Below are 21,514 nucleotides of genomic sequence, written 5' to 3'. Positions count from 1 at the left end.
TAACGTATCCCTATGATAGCTGTTTTTACACTCGTGGACCACTCAACATTGTAAAGAGCATACTGCTCTCTCTCTCTCCTCATCCCGCAATTGGGTAAAGGGTGGAGGAGGGTCTTGTTGGTGATACAGAGCTACGACGTAGTTGTCTAAAGCACTGACCACAGGTGGACTTTTAGTGACCTTACCATGTTAACAATCCAGCTGCAGATCGTGACGTGGTGACACCCTAAAAGCTGATCCATAATAATAGATAAGCTGCTGACACATCATCAGGCAGGAATGATGAGCATCTTTGTGTCAACTCCACTTGTCAAGTAAAACCTAATGTCATAAATTGCATGTATGCAAGCTACTATTGGAAGCAGGTTGGCTAGCAACGAATGAGCCTTTTACAAGTCTGTGCGTCAACATTGGGTTTCCTTCAATGATAGCCATCGCCGAGAAACAACCTTTGATACATCAAACGTGCAACCTCCTTTATCCATGTGGTGCTGCTGGGGGAAGAATGGCTATGTAGGAGATCCTCATGCAACATCGGGGAAACTTTTGTAGATACATAATTCTCCTCATTATTGTATATAAGGATGGGGAAGGTTTATGTTAACAACAAGCCGCCATGTGCTGATCTCGATATGTCGCCATGGCCCATGGTTGATAAGCATAGTAAAAATAGGGGCGTTAAAGCGTGAGCCATTCATCCTAATTTGTGTATGGGACATTGTCGATTGATGTGTTTCATTTATAAGTATTGCATTCTATGTCTGATGCATGCTAAAGATGGCGAATCAATAGTCAGAGCTGCAAGTGAAAGTCATTCAGGGGGAATAAAATGCGGACTACCAGTGTTGCACAACACACACGCACTCTCTTTGTGTTTCTGCCTTTTCATTCATGTTCCCCCGAAATCCCCTAATTGGGGTTTACACTGACGTTTTGTGATCATTGTTGCGCGACATTTCAGCTTTCACAAAGCAGCCATACGTTCCATACATGCTATCTACAATAAGGATGATACATCAATAGTACAGGATGATCATGGAAGAGTAGTGTGAGTGAGTGAGTGAGTGAATGAGAATAACAATGATGTCGTTGTGCATAACGAGTGCATGTGTGATCTCGATCATTCGACTGCGTGTGTGTGTGTGTGTATGTGTGTTATGCAGGTCTTTTTATTTTAGCGAGCGCGCCGATATACATTGTGCTCCTTTAGCAATGCACAATCATTGCTCGCTCTCTCCTCCCCCTAATATTTTCAATCATGTTGCCCCCCAACGATTATCATTCACGTTTTTCAACTTCTCTTCTCTCTTTCTCTTTCTTTTTGTGTATCATATCCTTCTCTCCCTTTACTACTCACTTCAACTTGTACCAAAGACGACGACGACGACGACGCGTATTGCCATTGAAGCATTAGACATCGACATTACAACAATACACCACCACGCGACATTTGCCCAATGTTCAGCAGCTCAGGATCCAGCAATGGCACTTCAGTGGAACTAGCCGGTGCACTCTCTGGAGGATCGCTTCACATTACAGGCTATCATTTTAGAACAGTAACCACCATGAGCCTGGCGCTTGGGGACAATGTCAACTATGTGTTCGGTTACAGGTATCTTTTATGCAGCCCGGCTTATCCTTTCACCGCCACAAGCGGCGACAACTCACTCAAACGCAACATACATAGATTGTCCGATAAAACAGCAGTGGTAGCCAAAGTATCAGTAGCGAGTTTGCAGCTTGAACGAGAATTCTACATTATCAAGCGACTATATCAGACAAACGATGGCTCACACTATCTTGGTAAGGAGGTGATAGATGAGTGACACAACCACACACGTGACATATGAATAACAACATGTCAATGATAAAAGTGCGTCCTCTCGAATACATCAATCTCCCCAGTGGCATGGCCGTGGCAATTTATGCAGATGAAGGATGCAACTATCAACAAAAGCTAGACGACGCGTATACGACTACTATCAGCGGTAACAACTCTTCTGCTTATGCATCATCATCCTCCACATCCAATTCAAGCGCAACATTGACCACAGCTGCTGCTGGTGGTGCTACCTATTCCATGGATGGTTCCAGAAGTGTCAGCAGCAGCAATAGCAGCGGCAACAATAGCAACAAGCATGGATTTTGGCGTAAACATCATCTCCAAAGCAACAGCAGCATCCAAGTCTTTTCCCAGGAGACAACCACGCCTTATGACTTGAGCACCTTTTTACGATTTGCTATCCAATGCACCGATTGTCTTGAATTTATCCATCGTCACAGCACGTTCCATGGTGAAGTACGATTATCAGCATTTCAATATCAAAACGATCGCGTCAAACTATGGAATTTTGGATCGAATGCGCGTACATGTGAGAAGTATTTGACAAGCGAAGGATGGAGAAAGACGGCGAGCCATCGAGAAGCCATTGAGCAATTATTGGTGTACATGAGTCCAGAGCAAACAGGTCGTACTACGTACACTGCTGATCATCGTTCCGATATTTACTCTCTCGGCATTGTGTTTTTCATTTTGCTCACTGGACAAACGCCTTTTGATGGTGGACCCTTGGAGATTCTCAATGGCATTCTCAGTCGCAAAGTTCCTTTGGTGCACGAGGTACAGCTTGATGTGCCTGAAATTGTGTCATCCATCGTTGAGAAAATGACAAACAAGGTACGGTGATGTCGTGTCGGAGGGAATAATGAGGAGACAAAGCACTCTTTCAGCCGAGACCCTTTTTCTATCCATATGCACATTACAACCTTATTCATGGGCGTTTTACTACTCACATATAGACGCCTGATGATCGATACTCAAGCATGCATGGAATTCGATCCGATCTTAAGGAATGTTTAAGGCGACTTACATCGGGTGCTTATTCTGAGGTATCATCATCCATCTATCATCTATTGTTGATCATCACGTTTGCATTCTCACACACACACGCACAACAAATATGTGTTTTTAGCCAATTGCCCCTTTTGCCCTAGCACAACATGACATTGCCTCCGTCTTTACGCTGCCGAAAACGCTCTATGGAAGAGAGGTTGTCATTTCCGAAATGACATACATCATCGAACGACACATGACCTACTATTCCACCAATAACACTCCACGTTCCACGACAGCAGCAGGAGCAGCAGCACGGTCCAGTAAACGTAGTAGTCGTCCCATGTCCCATTCCAATAGCCCTGCTGCACCGCCACTGCAATTAAGTTCATCAGCTGCCACTCATCATTCAGCAGGAGGTGATACAACCACAACGACAACTAGTACTTCAGCAAGCGTATCCTGTGCCACATCATCGTCAGCTGCTGCTGCATCTGAGTATGGGGATCCAGTGGTGCATGATTCTTCTGGAGCCCCAAGTCATTACAGCAGCCCATTAGGTGACATTGAAAGTGATGCAAGTAGTCGTATCATGGCTGGTCCAGGACGACAAACGACAACATTGGTTGGTGTCTATGGTCCTGGTGGTATCGGTAAGTATCTATTTCCTCGAAAAGAATATCCACATTCTCAATATCCTATAGGCAAATCCACATTGTTTCGATCAATACAACCCACAGCGCGCAAAAATGGGTAAGCTGACACACATCTTTTTATGACAATTTATTCACAATGAGTGCTCTTTTCTACAAGGTATATTGCCACTGCCAAGTTTGATTCAAGAAACAAGGTGCCCTACGTGGGTGTGCTTCGACCGCTATCACAAATCTTGCAACAAATCCTATCAGAGCCTGAAGATGAAGTTCGCATGTTCAATGATCATTTGAAAATGGCGCTGGGTGCTCATTTTTCCAATATCAATACGCTTGTTGACCTTGTCCCTGAGCTGAAGACACTTGTTTATGGAACACCCGATCCCACCACCACCACCACCACCACCACCAAACAACAACAACATGCAGCAACCAATACAGCAACAGCAGCTGCTGCAGCTGACTATGCCAGTGCAGTTGACAATATAGAAGCACGCAACAGATTCCAGAACGTCTATGTGGAAGTCATGCGAGCCATATGCCAATGGCGAATGACAACTTTGGTATGTGAGAGGTTTGAATGCAGCAGCAGAAAATGCATGTGTGTTAATATCATTTTCGAGTTTAGTTTCTGGATGACTTGCATCAAGCTGGTAAGCGAGAAAAAGTGTGGGAAATAAGAGTGGCCAAAAACAACTGCTGACGCCCTGCATGATGGATGATGATAGATGAACCCTCGTTGGATTTGTTACAGGCGCTTATCAATTGCAAGGTCAACGTGCTTGTATTCATCTCCTATCGCGACCAAGAGTTAACAGAAGCACAAGAAGCGCTACTGCACAATGACGTTGCCAACATACAGCTACTCAAGATTGAGCCACTCGACAAATCCTCCTTGCTTGATCTATTATGCGATGTCCTTCATCGACCCCGTGAAAATACGGAGGCACGTGACGAATTACAACCCCTGGCGGAGGTGATTGATCGACGTACCAAAGGCAACGCATTCTACGCAACACAATTCTTGCAAACACTTGAACGCAAAAAGTTGATATGGTTCGATTGGGAAGCGAGTGAATGGACCTATGATTTGAAAAAGATCGAGGAGAGCACGTTGCTTAGTAACATGAAGGCGGACTCTCAGCTGGATGTGGGGTTCATGGTTGCCAAGCTTAAGGAGTTATCGCGTGATGGTCAACATTTATTGAAGCTTGCATCCTCTGTCGGTGACTCTTTTTCTTGGGAAATGGTGCGTACGCTCATGATGGATTGTGAACTCGACGATGAGAGCGTTAGCGAAGGCGACAGCAGCACCAGCAGTATGCGGGGCGATGATGATGACGACGATGATGACGATAGCGTATACACTTCACTATCAGAAGATAGCAGCAACACACGACAAGCATGGGCTAATGAATGGGATGATCGGCCGAGAAAAGGTAAAAAGGAGAAATGGGTTAATTGGTGGCGGGGATAGTGATGGTGGAGTTATGATTTTATGCATTAACAAATGTGACATAGTGCGTCCACCCAATCGGCCTACAAGCCGTCTACAGAATACGTCCTTTGGAAGATCCACCGATACAGGCAGGGTTGACCCTATTAGTGGATTACATGCTGTACTCCAAGAAGGCTACGTGGTGCAAGTTGGCACGGATGAATTCAAATGGAGTCATGATCGAATTACTCAAGCAGCAACAGAGCTCATTAAGCCAAAGTCGAGACAAAAGATCCATTTCAAGATTGCGCAACATTTGATGCAAGGTAAAAAAAAGAGGGGAGTCTATCCACACGAATTGAGCATGTGACCAACAACTTTCTTATAGGTGAACAGGTGGATACTTTGCTTACGGCCGAGCATTTACTCAAATGTACCGATCTTTTGCTACTTGTTCCTGACAAGGCGCCGTATCGGCAATTGATGATCAATGCTGGCAACAAAGGAATGACATCGGGTGCTCATAGCATGGCCTTTGCATACTATAAGCTTGCTCTTGAGCTGGGTGATCCTGAAACCGAATGGAACGATGATAGCTATGCAACGACAATTCAACTGTATTCGAATGCACTCGCTATGAGCTTTATCAATGGTGCCTATGAGATCATGGAGCGATTACTTGACACCGTGTATGCGCGAGCACGTAATCCCCTTGATCGTGTCACTGCTTATCAGATCCAGTCAAGATATTACTTGGCGCTCAAGAAACCAGATGAAAGCCGTGACACCTTGTTAGAATGCTATCGCGATTTGGGCTTCAAAGACCTCACATTTTCGCTCACTTGGGATATGATACAAGAAGAATACAGCAAATTGGGGCGACTCATCGACCAAGTTGGCATAAACAAGCTTCCCACAATCGAGCGTTCGGATGATCCATTTCTTTCGGCATCATTGTACATCACCGATGAGCTGTAAGTATTATCATGGGTGCGTGTTCGTATACATACTAAATCATAATGGCAGGCTTCATGTGATGTATTGGACCGGGCAAAAGCAAGAAATGTACTTTTTGGCGTGCCGCATGTTGAACCTATCGATCGAGAGGGGTATGACACCTTTTACGGGCAGTGCATGTACTATCGTTGGCATGGGCTATGTGGATCTTTTCAAGCGATACAGCTTTGGAGAGGTAAATATCATTTGTATTTATGGTTTTAAGGAATGATGTCTAATAAGGATACATCATCATCATGTAGGAAATTGGAAGAATTGGCACTGTCTTGGCTGACAAGTATGGTGGAAGCTATGGACGAGGAAGATCATACATGATGTATAGCATGTTTTGCTGCCAATGGAATCATCACAATCGGGAATCCGTCAATTGGTATTCGGCTGGTGCCTCACTTTCGCACTGTGCTGGTGATCGTATTTTTGCTCAGTACCATGAAGTCATGCTTGCGGTGACAATGCTTCATTGTGGATACAATTTGGCCGATGTATTGCGACAAGCTGAGGATACATATCACGACATTCACGCATGGTCATCCAAGATGATCAACTTGATGAAGATCATTGCTATCGTGCGGGTGGTAAAAGCACTTCAAGGTCGTACCTATGTGGACACACCCAATGTCTTTGATGGCGATGATGGATTCAACGACGCTCACTTTGTACAAGAAACATGTCGACAACACGCTCATGCCGATGTTGCATTGAATTGGTACGAGTCATACAAGTTGCTTGCATTGGTGCTTTATGGTTACACCGATAAAGCTATCGAGGTCGGCCATTTCTGCTACAACACGATCCATTGCAATCCATGTGTCAAGAGCACCCGAGAATCCTTGTTTTATTACTCGCTCGCATTGATTGATAAGATCCGACAAGGTGTCAGTCTTGACAAGCGTGAGGAGTATTTGGCTCAAATCAGGCTGAATCAGGAGATCTTGCACGAGTGGGTGGTACACAGCCGAATCAACTATGTCATGTATTGGACCTTAGTACAAGCCGAGTTGGCTTCACTTGATGGTGGACCTACAAGTGTTGTGGAAGCGATTCGCTTATATGAAGAAGCCATGAACCAAGCTCGAGAAGGTGGATGGTATTTTATTCTCAGCGTTGTGCATGAATACGCTGGCGCATTCTACAGCCGTGTTGGCATGCATAACCTTGCGTATGGATTGACCAAAAAGGTAAAGAATCAAAATTTAGACATTCATTATGATGCTCATTGTTCATGTTTATAATAATAGGCCATTGATTTGTATACAATGCATGGATCGTATGGCAAAGCACGCCATCTCAGTACAAAGTTTGCAACCCTCTTGGCCGAATACAATGATGATCGACGAGAGTGTAGAGAAGCTGGTGTTCAGACTGATCCAACACCCTTTTTGGATGGCAAGACTTGGAGCTCTGCTACTTCATCATCACCCCATCCTGGAAGAGATGAGCCGCCATGTGCCACTTCCACCGAAATTATCCCACCCGTGACCACAGAACAAACACTGATGACGTTGGATATTGTAAGTGAAATTATAGACCCACACGATAACGATGTTCTCATTTGTACAACCACACACCATAGATTGACATGGCATCTATCCTCAAAAGCTCTCAAGTACTTGCATCTGAAGTAAAGTCGGATCGATTGTTGACAAGGATGATGACGATTATTCTCGAGAATTCGGGTGCTGATTCTGGTGTGATCATTATCAAGGAGGAGAAGAACACTCCGAGAAAGGAAAAGGAAAAGTATGGCATTGGTGCCTATGGGTGTCAGCAAGAAGGTGAAACTTCTACGACGTATGATCCACCACGGGAATTGAGTGACAATGATGCAATGACTTCGAGTCGGATTATTCACCATGCCATCAATACACGTGAGAATTTGTTTATCCCTGAAGTTGCTCGCGATCCACGTTTTGCAGTCGGCCCTTGGTTTGAGAATGCGGGGAACAAGTCGGTGATTTGCATGCCTATCATTCACAGAAACTCTGTTGTTGGATGTCTGTTTATCGAGGGCCCAGTTGGCATATTTACACGACGCCATATTATGGTTCTCAGCTTGTTGTGTCAACAAATGGGTATCTCGCTTACCAATGCCAACCTCTTCAAATCGAATCAACGTGTCACGGCAGCCAATATAAGAATGATTGCAATGCAAAGCCAAGCATTGGACGATGCAAAACGAAGCAAGGCTGAGGCTGACAAGGCTACCCGATTGCGTGAAATCTTTTTGGCCAACATGAGCCATGAGATCCGAACCCCATTTGCCGGATTCTATGGCATGATTTCATTGCTTGCTGATACCAGGTATAGCATCATTTACATCATGGGAAGCGCGTGGAATGATTGCTTGGTGGTGGTAACACACACATGATTTATTTGTTTGTTTCAACTTTTAGATTGGATCCGGAACAATATGACTTGGTTATGGTTGCTAAATCATCATGTGAGAACCTGCTAAAGATTATCGACGATTTGCTCAACTTTTCAAAGTTGCAAGCGGGCAAGGTGTCTTTGGATTTATCGGCTGTGGTCGTTGAGGACATGATTGGCGACGTGATTGATATTCTTATGGCCACTGCTTTTCAAAGACGAATCAACATCACTTATGCGCTTGCCAAAGATGTACCATCCGTTGTCATGGGTGATGCCAACCGGCTTAGACAGTGAGTGGAGATGACGGTCATGTGTATGTTGAATCAAAACTGATGGTCATTTGTTTTTTGTGTGGGTACGTAGAGTGCTCATCAATTTGTTGGGAAATGCAATCAAGGTAAGCAAAAAGAGTGATAGCACAAGTGAAAAGCGTGATTGACATGTTTGCCCGGTGGTGTAGTTTACTCATGAAGGCGAGATCCATATTCGATGTTCGGTTGAAGAGCGTGACAAGGAAAATGACCATGTCAAGTTATTGTTTGAAGTGATTGATACCGGCATTGGGATCAGCGATGAGCAACAAAAAGTATTATTTATGCCGTTTTCGCAAGTGGATGGCAGCACAACGTAAGCTTATACATATCATTCCCACCACCACTATGATGGTTGTTGTTCTCACACACACACCCAAAACAATAGACGTAAATATGGCGGCACGGGTCTGGGCTTGTCGATTTCTTTACAACTTGTCAAACTCATGGGTGGCGAAATCCGTGTTACCAGCACGCCTGGTCAGGGTTCCAACTTTAACTTTTCTATCCAAGTATCGCCCTTGGTCAGCCAATCTGCACAACAAGACCGGGACCTTCATGACATGCTTCGACATTTGCTTGATGTTCATGTGCTTGTTGCAGCCAAGCACAAATCCACCATTGAAATGATTCAGAATTTCTTGCCAGATGTATCAGTGGAAGGTGCATGTAACTTTGGCGACTTTTCTGCTCTTGCTCAAGGTCAGCAACGTGGTGGTAGTACCATGGCCGATAAGCTTCGTCAGGTGATCGTGATTGATGTATTGCTTGCCAATGACCCCGATTTCAGCACATGGCTAGATCAAATGTATCGGCTTGTGGATGCAGCTCAATGTACCATCGTCATGCATTATCCTACCAATGGTGGTAACCATCAATCGTTTAGTCGTGGTGCCGCTGGCAATGTTCCATTACTCGCTGAAAATGCAGCACATGATAGCGACACTAGAAACCATACGAGATCAACAGTATCAGTGGTGCTCAATCAACCATCACAGCGTCATAATTTATTCGAGAGAAACAATGTGGTTCCCATTGCTGCCCCTGTACGTCGACAAAAATTGCTGCGTATCATTCTTCGATCCATACAAGAAGATCCATCATCAAGCAGAAGTTCTTCGCCCTATCCTTCAGCACGACGAGGAAGTTCACGGCCTGTTTCAAAGCCTGCCAATGAAAGTATCACCGAACAAGAACGTGCATTATTCAAAACAATGAACATCCTTGTTGCAGAAGGTAAAAGAAAGACAAAGAAGAGAGTGAATGAGTCATAAAGGGAGACTAATTGGGAGTTGATGAATTGACATAATAGACAACCCGGTGGCTCAGAAGCTCATTTACAAGCAACTTGTTCGGTTCGATTTCAACGTGACATGTGCTAATAATGGAGCGGAGGCTGTGGACATATGGCAAAAGCAACCAGAAGGCTATTTTCAGATGGGCTTCTTTGATCACCATATGCCAAAGGTATGGATTGATGTAGTAGCATGCATGCAATGGTTGGGGAGAATCAAATGCTAAAATGCATATGTTTTACCAGTGTGATGGGGTTGAAGCGACCAAGCGAATCCGCAAAATGGAAGCACACGAGAATCGCAGCATCAAACTCCCCATTGTGGCACTTACAGCGGATATCCAACATAGTGCAAAAGACTTGTGCATGAATGCAGGCATGAATGATTACTTGACCAAGCCATTGAACCAAAGTGTCCTGGTGACGACGTTGAGACGGTTCTGTTGCCATGGTTACCAGCAAGGAGATATCACCCCATCATCATGAATTCCCACCCAACAACAAGATTAATACTAATGTGTGTTATAATACTTGCTATATACCATCATTGCATAATAAAGATTGTGATTATTAGAGGAAAAAAGTAACACGACCCGTCTTCTGGGACGACATGAATAACAATTTGTCTTGGCAGGATATACTGGCACCGTGCCACACTTTTTATTTTTTCTTTTTTATCGGTTTTGCTTCGATCTCGTCCTTCCTCCCCCCGAAAGAGCTTTCTGATACAGGCAAGTGGGCACACACACATACATTAGTGTGGTGTACAAAAAGAGGATCATTTACATGCGCCACCGTGCGTTTCGAGACAAATGCACAAGTGATCCTGCATCGGGTAACAGCCCATCTTGCCCGATTCCGCTGGTTAGGTTCAGGTGTTCCGTTACACAGCATCAATTTCCCGTCGTCTCTCTTTTTCTTTTTTCCTGGCTGATGGAATACGCCCTTTCTATTAAGATTTCTAGAAATCCCCCTAATATTGAATCTCAAAATCGCAATAGTAGGTGCATGGTGGGTTGGTTGGTGGGTTGGTGGGTGGGTGGTACTTTTTCACCAAAAAGACGGTGGTATTGGCCCATGTGTAGTGTGTGAGTCATATGCCCACATTTAGACGTCTGTCATCATGCGCCCTAAATAGGAGAATGCGCGCGCTTTTTTGGAGAAAGACGTAGTTGTTGGTACATGACGATTGAAACAATGAGCATACATGTGTCAAAAGTAAAGCGTGTATCAAGTAGGAGGTGGGTGGGCTCAAAACAAGCTGTGTGTGTGTGTGAGAAGGTGGGGGTGATGATGATGATGATGATGATGGCCGCAGTAGTCGTTTGTGCAAGAGTGTTTAGTTTGACAACGGCAAACCCGATCCGAAAAACTGAAAAACAAACACAAGATCCAAATTAGGTAACATTGCATTCGGAAGGGGTGGCTATAGAACAATAATCATGTCCATATGCAAGCAATGAAAAAAATGGCGGGAGAGAAAGAGAAAAAAAAAGATCCTTATAGTAGGAGGAGTAATCCTCTTTCACATGAACAATGTATAGAATGCATCATGGGAATCATCCCACTTTAGTTCTCTTTTTCCTTGCTGCTGGTGTGTGAGTGTATGTGTGTATGTATATGTGTGATCTTGTGGTTACAATTCATCATCATCATTATCATCATCCTCATCATCACCACCCCCTCTCTCTTTGTTCCGCCCTTCTTTGTACGACATTCGATAAAATTTGGCAGATCCAACAAATGCTAAACTACGCCATGTGCTGATGGGATGTTTTTCCTTTTTACATTCCATTATTCCAAGTAGGTGGGTACATAGGGAACGCATAAACGGGTACGAATTTCTAGATGATGGAAGAAGAAGCATGCACATGTGGTAATGTACCATAAAAAAGGCGAGTACAGCAATAAATTGGTGTGCTGGCATCCAAAGTACACATTTAATGCAACCTTGTGGCGCTCCCTAATATACACTTAGTGCGATTATGGTGTGTGTGAGTGTGAGAAAAGAGAATTGGGTCGTGCAAAAGGGGTAATCCCGAGGAAAAGAAACGTTCTCTTTGTTGTTTATTGTTATGATCAGGGTAAAAATGTGTATATGCATAGGGTACGTTATGTGTGTGTGCGTGTGTGCGTGTGTGTGTGTGTATTCAATTGTTATCTTGAACAGGGCGTAAAACAGCATCAATCTTATAAGCAATACCATTGGCCGCTTCGATGGGATGGTCCGTGTCCACCGTTGCCATGCCATTATTGAGGTCCGTTTTATCACGGAAATAGTGGTACTTTACATGGATCGGCTGGTCATCTACCATTGTGTCCAGTTGCTGAGTCTTTTTCAAGTGGCGGACATCCAGCTTGGCGGTTGGCACGAGGTGTTGCTGGAGAAACTTTTCCCAATCTTGCAAGTTGTCCGTTCGCCATTCCAGCAATGACGCTTGAAATGCTCCATTGACAGGGCAAAACAACGTGAATGGCTGCTCAATCTCTGAATTGTTGACCATCTTCAACACGTTTTCCACCTGCGTCAAGACATCCATAAAAGTTGAAAGAGAAGCATCCACGGCTAGTTTGTCAAACAGCGACTGACGCACGATCTCGGAAGATCTATAATCGGGTGCATTTGGCTCGTACAGCAGCTTGGGTTGCATATCGTCGACGATACACAATACTGATGATGAGACGATCAAAAGAACAAGGGTGGTGAATACTGATAGTAACAGCATTTGGGGGGAGAGAACAAGAGCAAATGCATAAATTTCTTCTTTCCTCGTTTCTTCCCAATCCATATTCTCGGCTTGACGTCATTAAAGCTATTGTGTGGATCTGAAACACTTATGTTGGGCAAACCTTATGTTGCACAATAGCCAAGTGTTTGAAGGAGTTGGTGGGAGTGTACATAAACAATGTGCCCGATGACTTGGTACAAGAGAGAGGTAAAAAAAAAACTTTTTTCACGCTCTATCCATAACGCATATATAAACTGACTCAATTATCCCAACCAGGGTCATCAATACTCTTCTCTTTTTTCTACTTTTATTCTCTCACACAACGCACACACGCATTCTATCTGCTGATCACAGCGTCTACAAAGGCAAGTATACATGTCAAGCTAATGTCACTCAACAACAATGTAACTAACATGGATCCCTTTAGAGTTCTCTCACACATACATACACTCGAGCGACATGACCGCCTCACCACCCACATCACCTTTACAATCATCAGCATCAGCATCATCCAACTCATCACGCGACACTACTTGTGGATTGCCTTTTCCCACCGAGGAAGATGTCGACGAACGTCTCGAAATGATCAATCAGCTCAAATACTTTTTGGCAACAGCACCAAACGAGTGGGATGTGCCTGCCAGTGAACCACCTATCAAACGTCATATTCTTCCTTCGGGCAACGGAGATGCCATTTCTTGTGTCCAATGGAAGTGTGCCTTTTTCATCTCGGGCACCGATATTGTACGAAGCCTTGTCTTTCGCTTTCATGCATTTGGTCGCCCCGTACAGAATCTCAAAAAGTTCGAGGAAGGTGTCTTTAGCGATTTGCGTAATCTGAAGCCTGGCACAGATGCAACACTCGAAGAACCCAAGTCGCCATTCCTTGATTTGCTATACAAGCACAACTGCATTCGCACACAAAAGAAGCAAAAGGTGTTTCATTGGTATGCTGTTCCTCATGATCGACTCTTTCTTGATGCTCTGGAACGTGACCTCAAGCGTGAAAAACTTGGCTTCGAACCAACATCGATGGCTGTTGCCAACCCTGCTATTTCCATTTCCTTGGATACCACTCAAGCCATGTTTGACGAGTTCCGAAAGCACTTGTTGAGCGACCTTGACTTGGATGCATGTTTCGCCAACGACAATAATAGCAATACCACCACCACTACTACCAGCAACAGCAATAGCCCAAGGTGCACATTTTCGCCACATTCAACATCAGATGATCAACCCATCATGCTGCCTCGTCCACTTTCATCATCCCATTCTGCACCACTTTTATCAACAACCACCACCAATAGCACTGCTACGACACCAAGTTGGCAACATGATTCAATGTCATCAGCATCAACATCACCCGTATTACGCAAGGCATCCAGTGTATTTGGTCACTTTTCATTGTTTGAGGGATCACCTACCTACAAGCAACGTCGTCGGCGAACCACTTCTTCATCTCATGCAAGCTATACTCGAGCACAGGATCGATACTATAGTCATCATCATCATCACCATCATCATCATCAACGACATCGTGCCAGCGATTTAGTGGATGATCCTGCATCTCGACTATATACTTGCCCTCTTGGTTCATGTGGGAAACTATTCAAGCGACTTGAGCATCTTAAGCGGCACCTTCGTACACACACCATGGAACGCCCATATCTGTGCAGCCTATGTGGCAAACGATTCTCTCGCTCCGACAATCTTGCTCAGCACAAAAAGACGCATGAACGCCGACAACGACCTTTTACACGCGCTGATGGACATGATCACAATGGTGGTGGCAACAGCAGCAACAGCAGTGATCATGATAATGACAAACGAGGCAGCGATGGTGGCAGTGGCAATAACAAGGATGATACCCGAGAGGATCCTACAGCGGCACCACCACCCACAACGGCAGCAGCAGCTTATGGCACGACTGGTTTCTATTACAGTGACACAACAAACAACAACAACAACAACAACAAATTGGGCGTTTGGACCAATTTCTCATCAGCAGCATCCTCTTGCTACTCATCACCCACCGTGGATACCCCCATCCCATCTTGCTCTTCTTCATCAACAACCACCACTGCATGCTCATTTTGGGATCAACAGCAACAACAACAACAACCTTTGCCTCAGATCAAGACCGAATGGCCCCAATGGTATGATGTACCCATGGACTACGACTTGACTTACAACACCTTTGATGACAATGTTTACTTTGAACCCTTTGCTACTTCTACCATTCGTCCCACAGATGCACTCATTCATTATTAACCTTTTCCCTCTCATCCACACATCATGTCATTTTCTTCATTTTCTTTTCTATACCATCATATCCACTCACACATTTTAAAAGCGCATCTCATGCGTTTGTATACAACAATCCCCCTCATCTTTTTGCATATCGATTAGAAGATGCTTTTTTACCCACCTTTTCCCCTTTCACGTGCATTCTGTACATGTCTCTCTCACACAACATATGATTTATCTCTTCATCTGATTGATTCCATTATCCATTTACCCACGAAAAAAGTGTATATGATATCCTCTTTACATAGTCTTGTCACCATTTGTTGTTTTGTTCAAAAAAGTAGTATGTCTCTTTTCATTGTTGGTATATATAAATAACCGCTATTTCTCTTCCAATCATGCTATTATCTACTGATGTGTGTGTGGTGATGTGTGATGGTGGTGGATGCGTGTTGTTGTTGTTGTTGTGGATGTGTTGGACGTCTTTTCAATGTAAGGTGAATATGTGTGTAATGTTGTTATGTACTCTAGTTCATGGGTTGCTTGGTGCTGGTAGTGTTGGTGACACGCTTGTTTTCCTCGACAGGCAATTCGAGCACAGCTCGCAATTGAGCATCAGGCAAATCCTTTGGCTTTTTATCTTCACCCATGTAGATTGAAAGACCAGCGGATGCCATCAACACGGCCAAAGTCACTGCTTGAGCGTACATACGGGCTTGCACCACCTTTTGTTGCGTAGTCAAGTAGCGGTTCGAGAAGCTGTAACCCAAGGCACCCACCATGGAAGCTGCCCATGAAAGACCTGTTGTATACAAGATGATTAATCATCTTCACTCTTTGTGTATCCCTGTATTCTTCTTACCAATAACGCTCCATCGGTTCTCATTGAGATAAGCGAGGAAACCAGTCTTCTTTGCTTGTTCTTCGCCATCGTGAAGTTGCATAAGGAGGTCCTCGTCAGTGTAGCCAAGGTTTGCATTTTCATATGCACTGGTAGCTCTATCCGATGCAAAGAGATAACCAGACACCGTTGCTATCATGTAACCCATCTTAGTATACAATGGAATAGAAGATCTTGTTCCCCAACTACATTACCTGCAGTAGGCATAATGGCTTGCATGGGACGACTCAAGGCTCGGAACTCGGCTGATCGGCGAGTGACCATAATGAAACCCAAGGCACCGATGCCCAAACCAATGGCGGCACCCTTCAAACCAGCTTCCAAACCGAGTTGATCGCGACGTGCTTCTTGTTCAGGAGTAAGATAGATGACACCCTTTGGCATAGTGGTTGTTGTTGTTGTTGTTGCAAAAGTAAGGGGAAAGAAGAAAGAATAAAAAGATTGCGTGATGTTTTTGGCGGAGAGGGATTGAACTCATCCAGGTCCCCACCTATATATATGGAAGTGAGAAACCCAATGTGATGAACAATTACCCGTTTGCTCGGGGACCCCGTTGCTTCCCGATGACACATAATGCAAAGCAAGAAACAACCAAAATCATGGATAATTCATTCGCTCTTTAACTCTATTGCTATGTTACATGGTTACCGTTGCTATAGTGAATGGCGATAGTGGTGGAGATCAATGTGAGAAAAGGGCCTTTCGGGGATGTATATATGTATAAATGGGGGTTACCAGATGATCGACCATTACCAAAAGAGAAATTGGTGATTGATCTCGATAAATGGGCGTGCGTCGTGTGGGTGAGTAAAAGGTGTTGTTTGACGCATGGGATCGGATCAGAAACCACATGTGTGTGTTTGTGTACGTGGACATACGCAATTCCGCTCACTCCGTGGATCGTCTTTTTCTTTTATCCCTCCCCTTTCCCGCTCACTTCCATTTTCAGTCATATCAACGAGACACCCTTTTTTTGTTTGCTTGCTCAAACGCTTACTAATATTCCACCAACAAATAAAAACTATGTCTCGCATGCTTACCAAAAAATGTCCTGATGGTTGTTTTCAGCTTGAATGTAACACACTTGAATGGCTTCCATAGAAAAAGCGGCCTTTCAACACCAAAAGGAGAGGTGCTTGGCATAAGTAAAAAAAAGTGTCCTGTAGCTCAACTCTTTTCTCCTCTCATACATGTTTCACCGTAGAAAGGCACAAGGTATATCCTGATCATACAACTTGGAGTAGTTGGTGTGTGTGTGTGTTAAACACATACGTAGCAAACACGCTGAGAGCGATTGAATGAATGAATGGGGAGTGTTCATTGTGCATAAATCCGGTCATGCATTATTCCATATTAGGGTGATAACAATAAAGGCTCTTTCTTTGCCAACGACTCTCAACGTTTCTTTCTGAAAGGAATGCCTATAAACATCATCGAACAACGACGGCTGAATTTGTGAGGATTGAGCATAGCAAGTGATCCGTGATAGCAGCTGGATGCCATTGTTTGATGATGATGGATATTATTGCCACCTTGTTGTTTATCAATCCTGATTCATGCAACGACGATCAATCATACCAAGTTGGCTCTTTGTGAGGGCGCCCCATCAATCTATCAGCTCATCACCATCCCCATCAAGCATTTTATCATTCTTTGTGGTCACAGAAATACCCACGCCCAACGCAAACAATAAAAGGATGTTGTCGCCGCCCATCATACTCCCACACGTCTCTTTCTTCTGTCATTCTTCGTTGATTGCTTACAAGGTCAAACTCCAAGATTTTGTATGTACGTATCCCATTTCTTGCAAGCCTTGTGAATAAGCGCTGATCGTTGTGGTCATTCATAAGGTTTCTTTGTTATCCTGCTCTCATTGTTGTTGACGTCGTCCTCATTGTGATACGTTGGATCCTTGTAAAAATGTAAAGCCTAATCATGTTGTTTGAAGAGTCACTACTCATACACGCTACCTTGTTACTTTTGATAGATATAGCTATCTCCCGATGCATCTTTTGGTTACGGCGCCATGGTCTACGTACGTCGGGCGCTGAAGTTGGCATGGTGCATTTGACATGGTGCATATAGTGAAGTCCTTTTATTCTTGCGCCTTACCTTAGGAAATGGGCTTCACCGATTACAACCACCATGGATTATACACGGTGTTTGCTCAAGAATGGGTTTACATTTAGAGACTTGTATATTGCGCATCATGCGCTATCACCCGAAAAAAACAGGCGGCAATTATTGCAGACCATGAGTGATCATCTACAGAGTATTCGTTGGATCAACAAGGGCAGTTTTTTATGAAGGAGAAGAACGTCTACAAGCAGGAAGGGAGAATCTCGGTGACGATGTGGTGTATTTCGCTGATGGTGTGGTTCGGGCACCTGAATTTTCCAATCTTGAGATCATGTTATTGGAGACGTCAAATGCGCTGGATGCTTGCACAGATAGAAAGAAAGCGGTGGATTTCCATAAAGAATTCTACGGTGCAGTGGCAATGCTTAAAACAATCGCGGACACACACAAGGCAGCAGATCTCGATTTATTCACGAATTTGAAAGTTTACTTTATGCATGTATCCAGTAAGTTTTATGGGGATGTTGCCCTTGTCGTGCTCAAGATGTGTGATGTTGACTTGCAAGTTTAGAAAAAAGCATTCAAGTTTGGAGCGTAAGGTACGAGGGGAACAAGCTGTACGTTGTCTTCCGGGAGGAGAAAGCAACAATACCAACATCATCAAGCAACGGTGCAAAATGCGTTGTAAGTTTTGTACGAATGTTATGGAAGCTCAAGGTACAGTGAAAATATTGTATACGTGATATCATATCACTCACCTAATATCAATGGACTTAGGAACGGCTCGAGGACACGCTGCTGACCATGAAGAAGATTGCTGAAAGTCACAAGGAGAATATGATCAAAGACATACTGGAAGATTTACCCGACGACAAGAACCTTTCCATCTTAGTAGAACCACTGCGTGTACCGATCACGGAACGATTGCACTTGAGACTGGTCCCTCCTCATCCTGATAGCTCTTTCAGTGTTGATTGAAAAGTGGATATTTATTGTATATGTACATAGTCAGCTATATCATTCCTTTGTATCATTGTATCATTTTATATATCATTAATGGCGTCATTATCATTCCAAATCATTCTGTGTATATGGTAGTGGATAAAAAAAGTAGCGTGCGCTATCCATGTATACATGAATAGCGATAAAGAAGAATAAAAAATGCTGTGTTTGAAAAGAATTGACATTCACCATACGGCCCAACAGCCTTCGTGTTGCATGATACCTTCCACTGCTTTATCCCATTCACGACATGCCGATCAAGGTAATGTATTATAAAAGAGTGCTCGTGTTGGCTGTGAGGTATTAATACAGTTCTGAATATGCATTGTCAGGAAGTGAGTGTGTCCAAGTGCTGAGGAATGAGCGTGGTTGGTGGTTGGTGGTTGTCATGGCGACACCGTTGCTTCCTCTTGTTCCGTTGCTATTCCCGCTCTATGCTTGGTGTCAACAGGTACATTCAGCGTCCGATGTTGCAGCCGAACTTGTTCCAATGACGTGTGAGCTTGTATAGAGGGCAAGTTTGGTTTCAAGCCGTTGGCTGGTTTGGCGTTTTGTTTCGGCTCAACTATACTACACCATGGTTTTCGGCTTCTAGTAGCCAACAACAAAGGGATCTTTATGTATATGGAAAAGGCAAGTGCAATGAGACAAACAATGAAAAAGCGCGTTTATTGTATATGAGTGCTAATAATGAATTGAATAGGTTTCTTTGGTCAGGCAATGCAACTTGGGGCATCATCATCACCTCTTTGGGTTCAAGTCCCAACCGGTATCAAGTGGTCGCTGCGTCGCTCTGCACTAGCCAAGTGTGCTGGAAAAGCTTCTTGGAACGCGTCCAGGGCTCTATAGGCCTGCGTTGAGGAGATGGGTCAACGACGATGGGTTTTTGGAAGAGCATGGTCACCGTGTTAAGGTAAAAGGGGATTTGCAACAGCTTGTGAATGTGTTGAACGAACACGCTCTTCTCGTGATAGGCTCGCCCTTTCCCTTGAGGATTTCTTTTCATGAGGTGGGAAAATGATTGGAAGGATTAGGGATCATTCTTTCTTTGGGGAGGATGAATGAGGACAACTATGAGCCTGGACTCTACGTAAGTGGTGTTCTTTCTTGCCATGGATCGAACTGGCCTTGCGTGATTCGTGCAGTGCCTTCTCAAGAACAAGGGATCGCCCAACGTTGCTCGTATGGTGGTGATTTGGTTTGTGAATTCCTTCTGATTTGCTTTCTTCCTTAGAGAGGATCGCCTAACGGTATACCAAATCGTCATCATTCCGGCATCATATGGTCTAACTTGCTTGCTTTCTTATTTATAGAGACGACGACTACGATGATTACCACATACACAACAATGGCGATTACGATCACCTCATCCACAACAATGACAATGATGTAACGACAACCAGATTCAAAAGGAAGCCTGCAAGATCCCATTCTTTTCTACTTGCGTGTTTTGGATATTGCGACGAGGAGATTGACAACTGCCGACGAGCACGAGCACCAGTACGAATGATGACAGACGACGAAGCCGACGATGGTGGCAATGTAGCTAGATGAAATAAAGCATTGTTTATTTATTACACGCTTGTTGGAGGTTGCTAGCTTGTGGATTACATACTATTGCTTCGAAGATGGAATAATAAAGGTGGTCCGATTATCGTCATGCAAGAAGTACATGGCTTTTGTGATACAATAAGGAGGAGTGGGAAGTGGTATGAGCTTGAGAAGAGAAGAAGTGAAGAGATCCCTCCAATGAGTTTCAGGGTGAGTGACTCATTCAATACAGTATGTATACGTATCTTTTTACATATACAAATCGGTTTATGCAGCTCGACTTTCTTCTACATGCAAATGTGATCCATACCTTGACACACCTTCATTATTGGATGCTGTTTACTTACGTACCTTCACAAAAGACAATCATCATCATCCATTTGTGTAGCAACCTGTCAAGGACGTGTCTGTGTAACCAGCACGTGCGGTTTCACTCAGCTCTTCATCTTTCCGTTAATGCAGCCGACACCATCCACTAGGAAAAAGCAACTCCATCACGCTTACAACATACCATTAAAAACATAAAGGCAATATAACATCTCCAAACTTTACAATGTGAGCATTAGGGTTTTGGATAGGCAATGTGCTCAGCAGTCAACTGCACCTTGGGTGCCAGTTTTCATGATCAAGCTTGCCAATCCAGATTTCGCATTGTCGCTACCAAGCCAAACTGGGTCCGGGGTCAACCTCTTCGACGACGACGACCAAAAATATTTTTGGGCTGTTTGCGACATTGAGCGAAACTTTCACACAAGTGCTGTTGGCCAAAAGCCGGGCCCCATAATAAAAACCCCACGTTTCATTGTAAAGTTTGGAGATACTGGCACCTTTAGGTTTGTAAGCGTGATGCTATATGAAGAGTGGTCTTTGTTCACTGTGAAGTAGCTGGACCCTGGCAGAGCAAAAGATGCAGAGGGACCCCTTTGGGTAACTCAGCTACTTTGCATGACTGGAAGGATGGAAGGATGATGCTGTATACTATTGACAATAGCTCATACATTGCGAGCTAACAGCAATTTCCTCACAATCGGTACTGTTTCCCACTCTATGACATGTGAGCGATTCTCCTGCTCCAGACATTCATTTCCA

General features: G+C 44.1%; 5 protein-coding genes across 5 annotated transcripts; 3 read left to right on the top strand and 2 right to left on the bottom strand.

Annotated features, from left to right (window-relative positions):
* Window positions 1-1,457: 1,457 nt before the first annotated feature.
* On the top strand, window positions 1,458-10,402 carry O0I10_011030 (uncharacterized protein; the record flags this gene model as incomplete). Its single annotated transcript, XM_058491003.1, has 21 exons — window positions 1,458-1,612; window positions 1,688-1,803; window positions 1,875-2,677; window positions 2,800-2,889; window positions 2,973-3,486; window positions 3,538-3,586; window positions 3,647-4,049; window positions 4,115-4,139; window positions 4,215-4,925; window positions 5,008-5,250; window positions 5,313-5,898; window positions 5,951-6,116; window positions 6,184-7,119; window positions 7,180-7,452; window positions 7,515-8,242; window positions 8,335-8,601; window positions 8,675-8,708; window positions 8,772-8,938; window positions 9,011-9,858; window positions 9,935-10,089; window positions 10,163-10,402. 21 exons carry the CDS (start codon window positions 1,458-1,460, stop codon window positions 10,400-10,402), a joined length of 7,509 nt encoding a protein of 2,502 aa, XP_058338195.1.
* Window positions 10,403-12,066: 1,664 nt separating this feature from the next.
* Window positions 12,067-12,705, bottom strand: O0I10_011029 (uncharacterized protein; the record flags this gene model as incomplete). Its single annotated transcript, XM_058491002.1, has 1 exon — window positions 12,067-12,705. One exon carries the CDS (start codon window positions 12,703-12,705, stop codon window positions 12,067-12,069), a length of 639 nt encoding a protein of 212 aa, XP_058338194.1.
* Window positions 12,706-13,104: 399 nt separating this feature from the next.
* On the top strand, window positions 13,105-14,916 carry O0I10_011028 (uncharacterized protein; the record flags this gene model as incomplete). The annotated part of the gene is made up of 1 exon (XM_058491001.1): window positions 13,105-14,916. One exon carries the CDS (start codon window positions 13,105-13,107, stop codon window positions 14,914-14,916), a length of 1,812 nt encoding a protein of 603 aa, XP_058338193.1.
* Window positions 14,917-15,419: 503 nt separating this feature from the next.
* Window positions 15,420-16,177, bottom strand: O0I10_011027 (uncharacterized protein; the record flags this gene model as incomplete). The annotated part of the gene is made up of 3 exons (XM_058491000.1): window positions 15,420-15,694; window positions 15,755-15,925; window positions 15,988-16,177. 3 exons carry the CDS (start codon window positions 16,175-16,177, stop codon window positions 15,420-15,422), a joined length of 636 nt encoding a protein of 211 aa, XP_058338192.1.
* Window positions 16,178-18,571: 2,394 nt separating this feature from the next.
* Window positions 18,572-18,850, top strand: O0I10_011026 (uncharacterized protein; the record flags this gene model as incomplete). The annotated part of the gene is made up of 2 exons (XM_058490999.1): window positions 18,572-18,589; window positions 18,650-18,850. The coding sequence occupies 2 exons, from the start codon at window positions 18,572-18,574 to the stop codon at window positions 18,848-18,850; spliced, it is 219 nt and encodes a 72-aa protein (XP_058338191.1).
* Window positions 18,851-21,514: the final 2,664 nt, after the last annotated feature.

This window comes from Lichtheimia ornata (genome assembly GCF_029851405.1).
Source record: "Lichtheimia ornata isolate CBS 291.66 chromosome Unknown scaffold00081, whole genome shotgun sequence".
Classification (NCBI taxonomy): Eukaryota; Fungi; Mucoromycota; class Mucoromycetes; order Mucorales; family Lichtheimiaceae; genus Lichtheimia; species Lichtheimia ornata.
The sequence above is the reverse complement of the archived record's forward strand: the minus strand, read 5'-3'. Positions and strand labels throughout refer to the sequence as shown.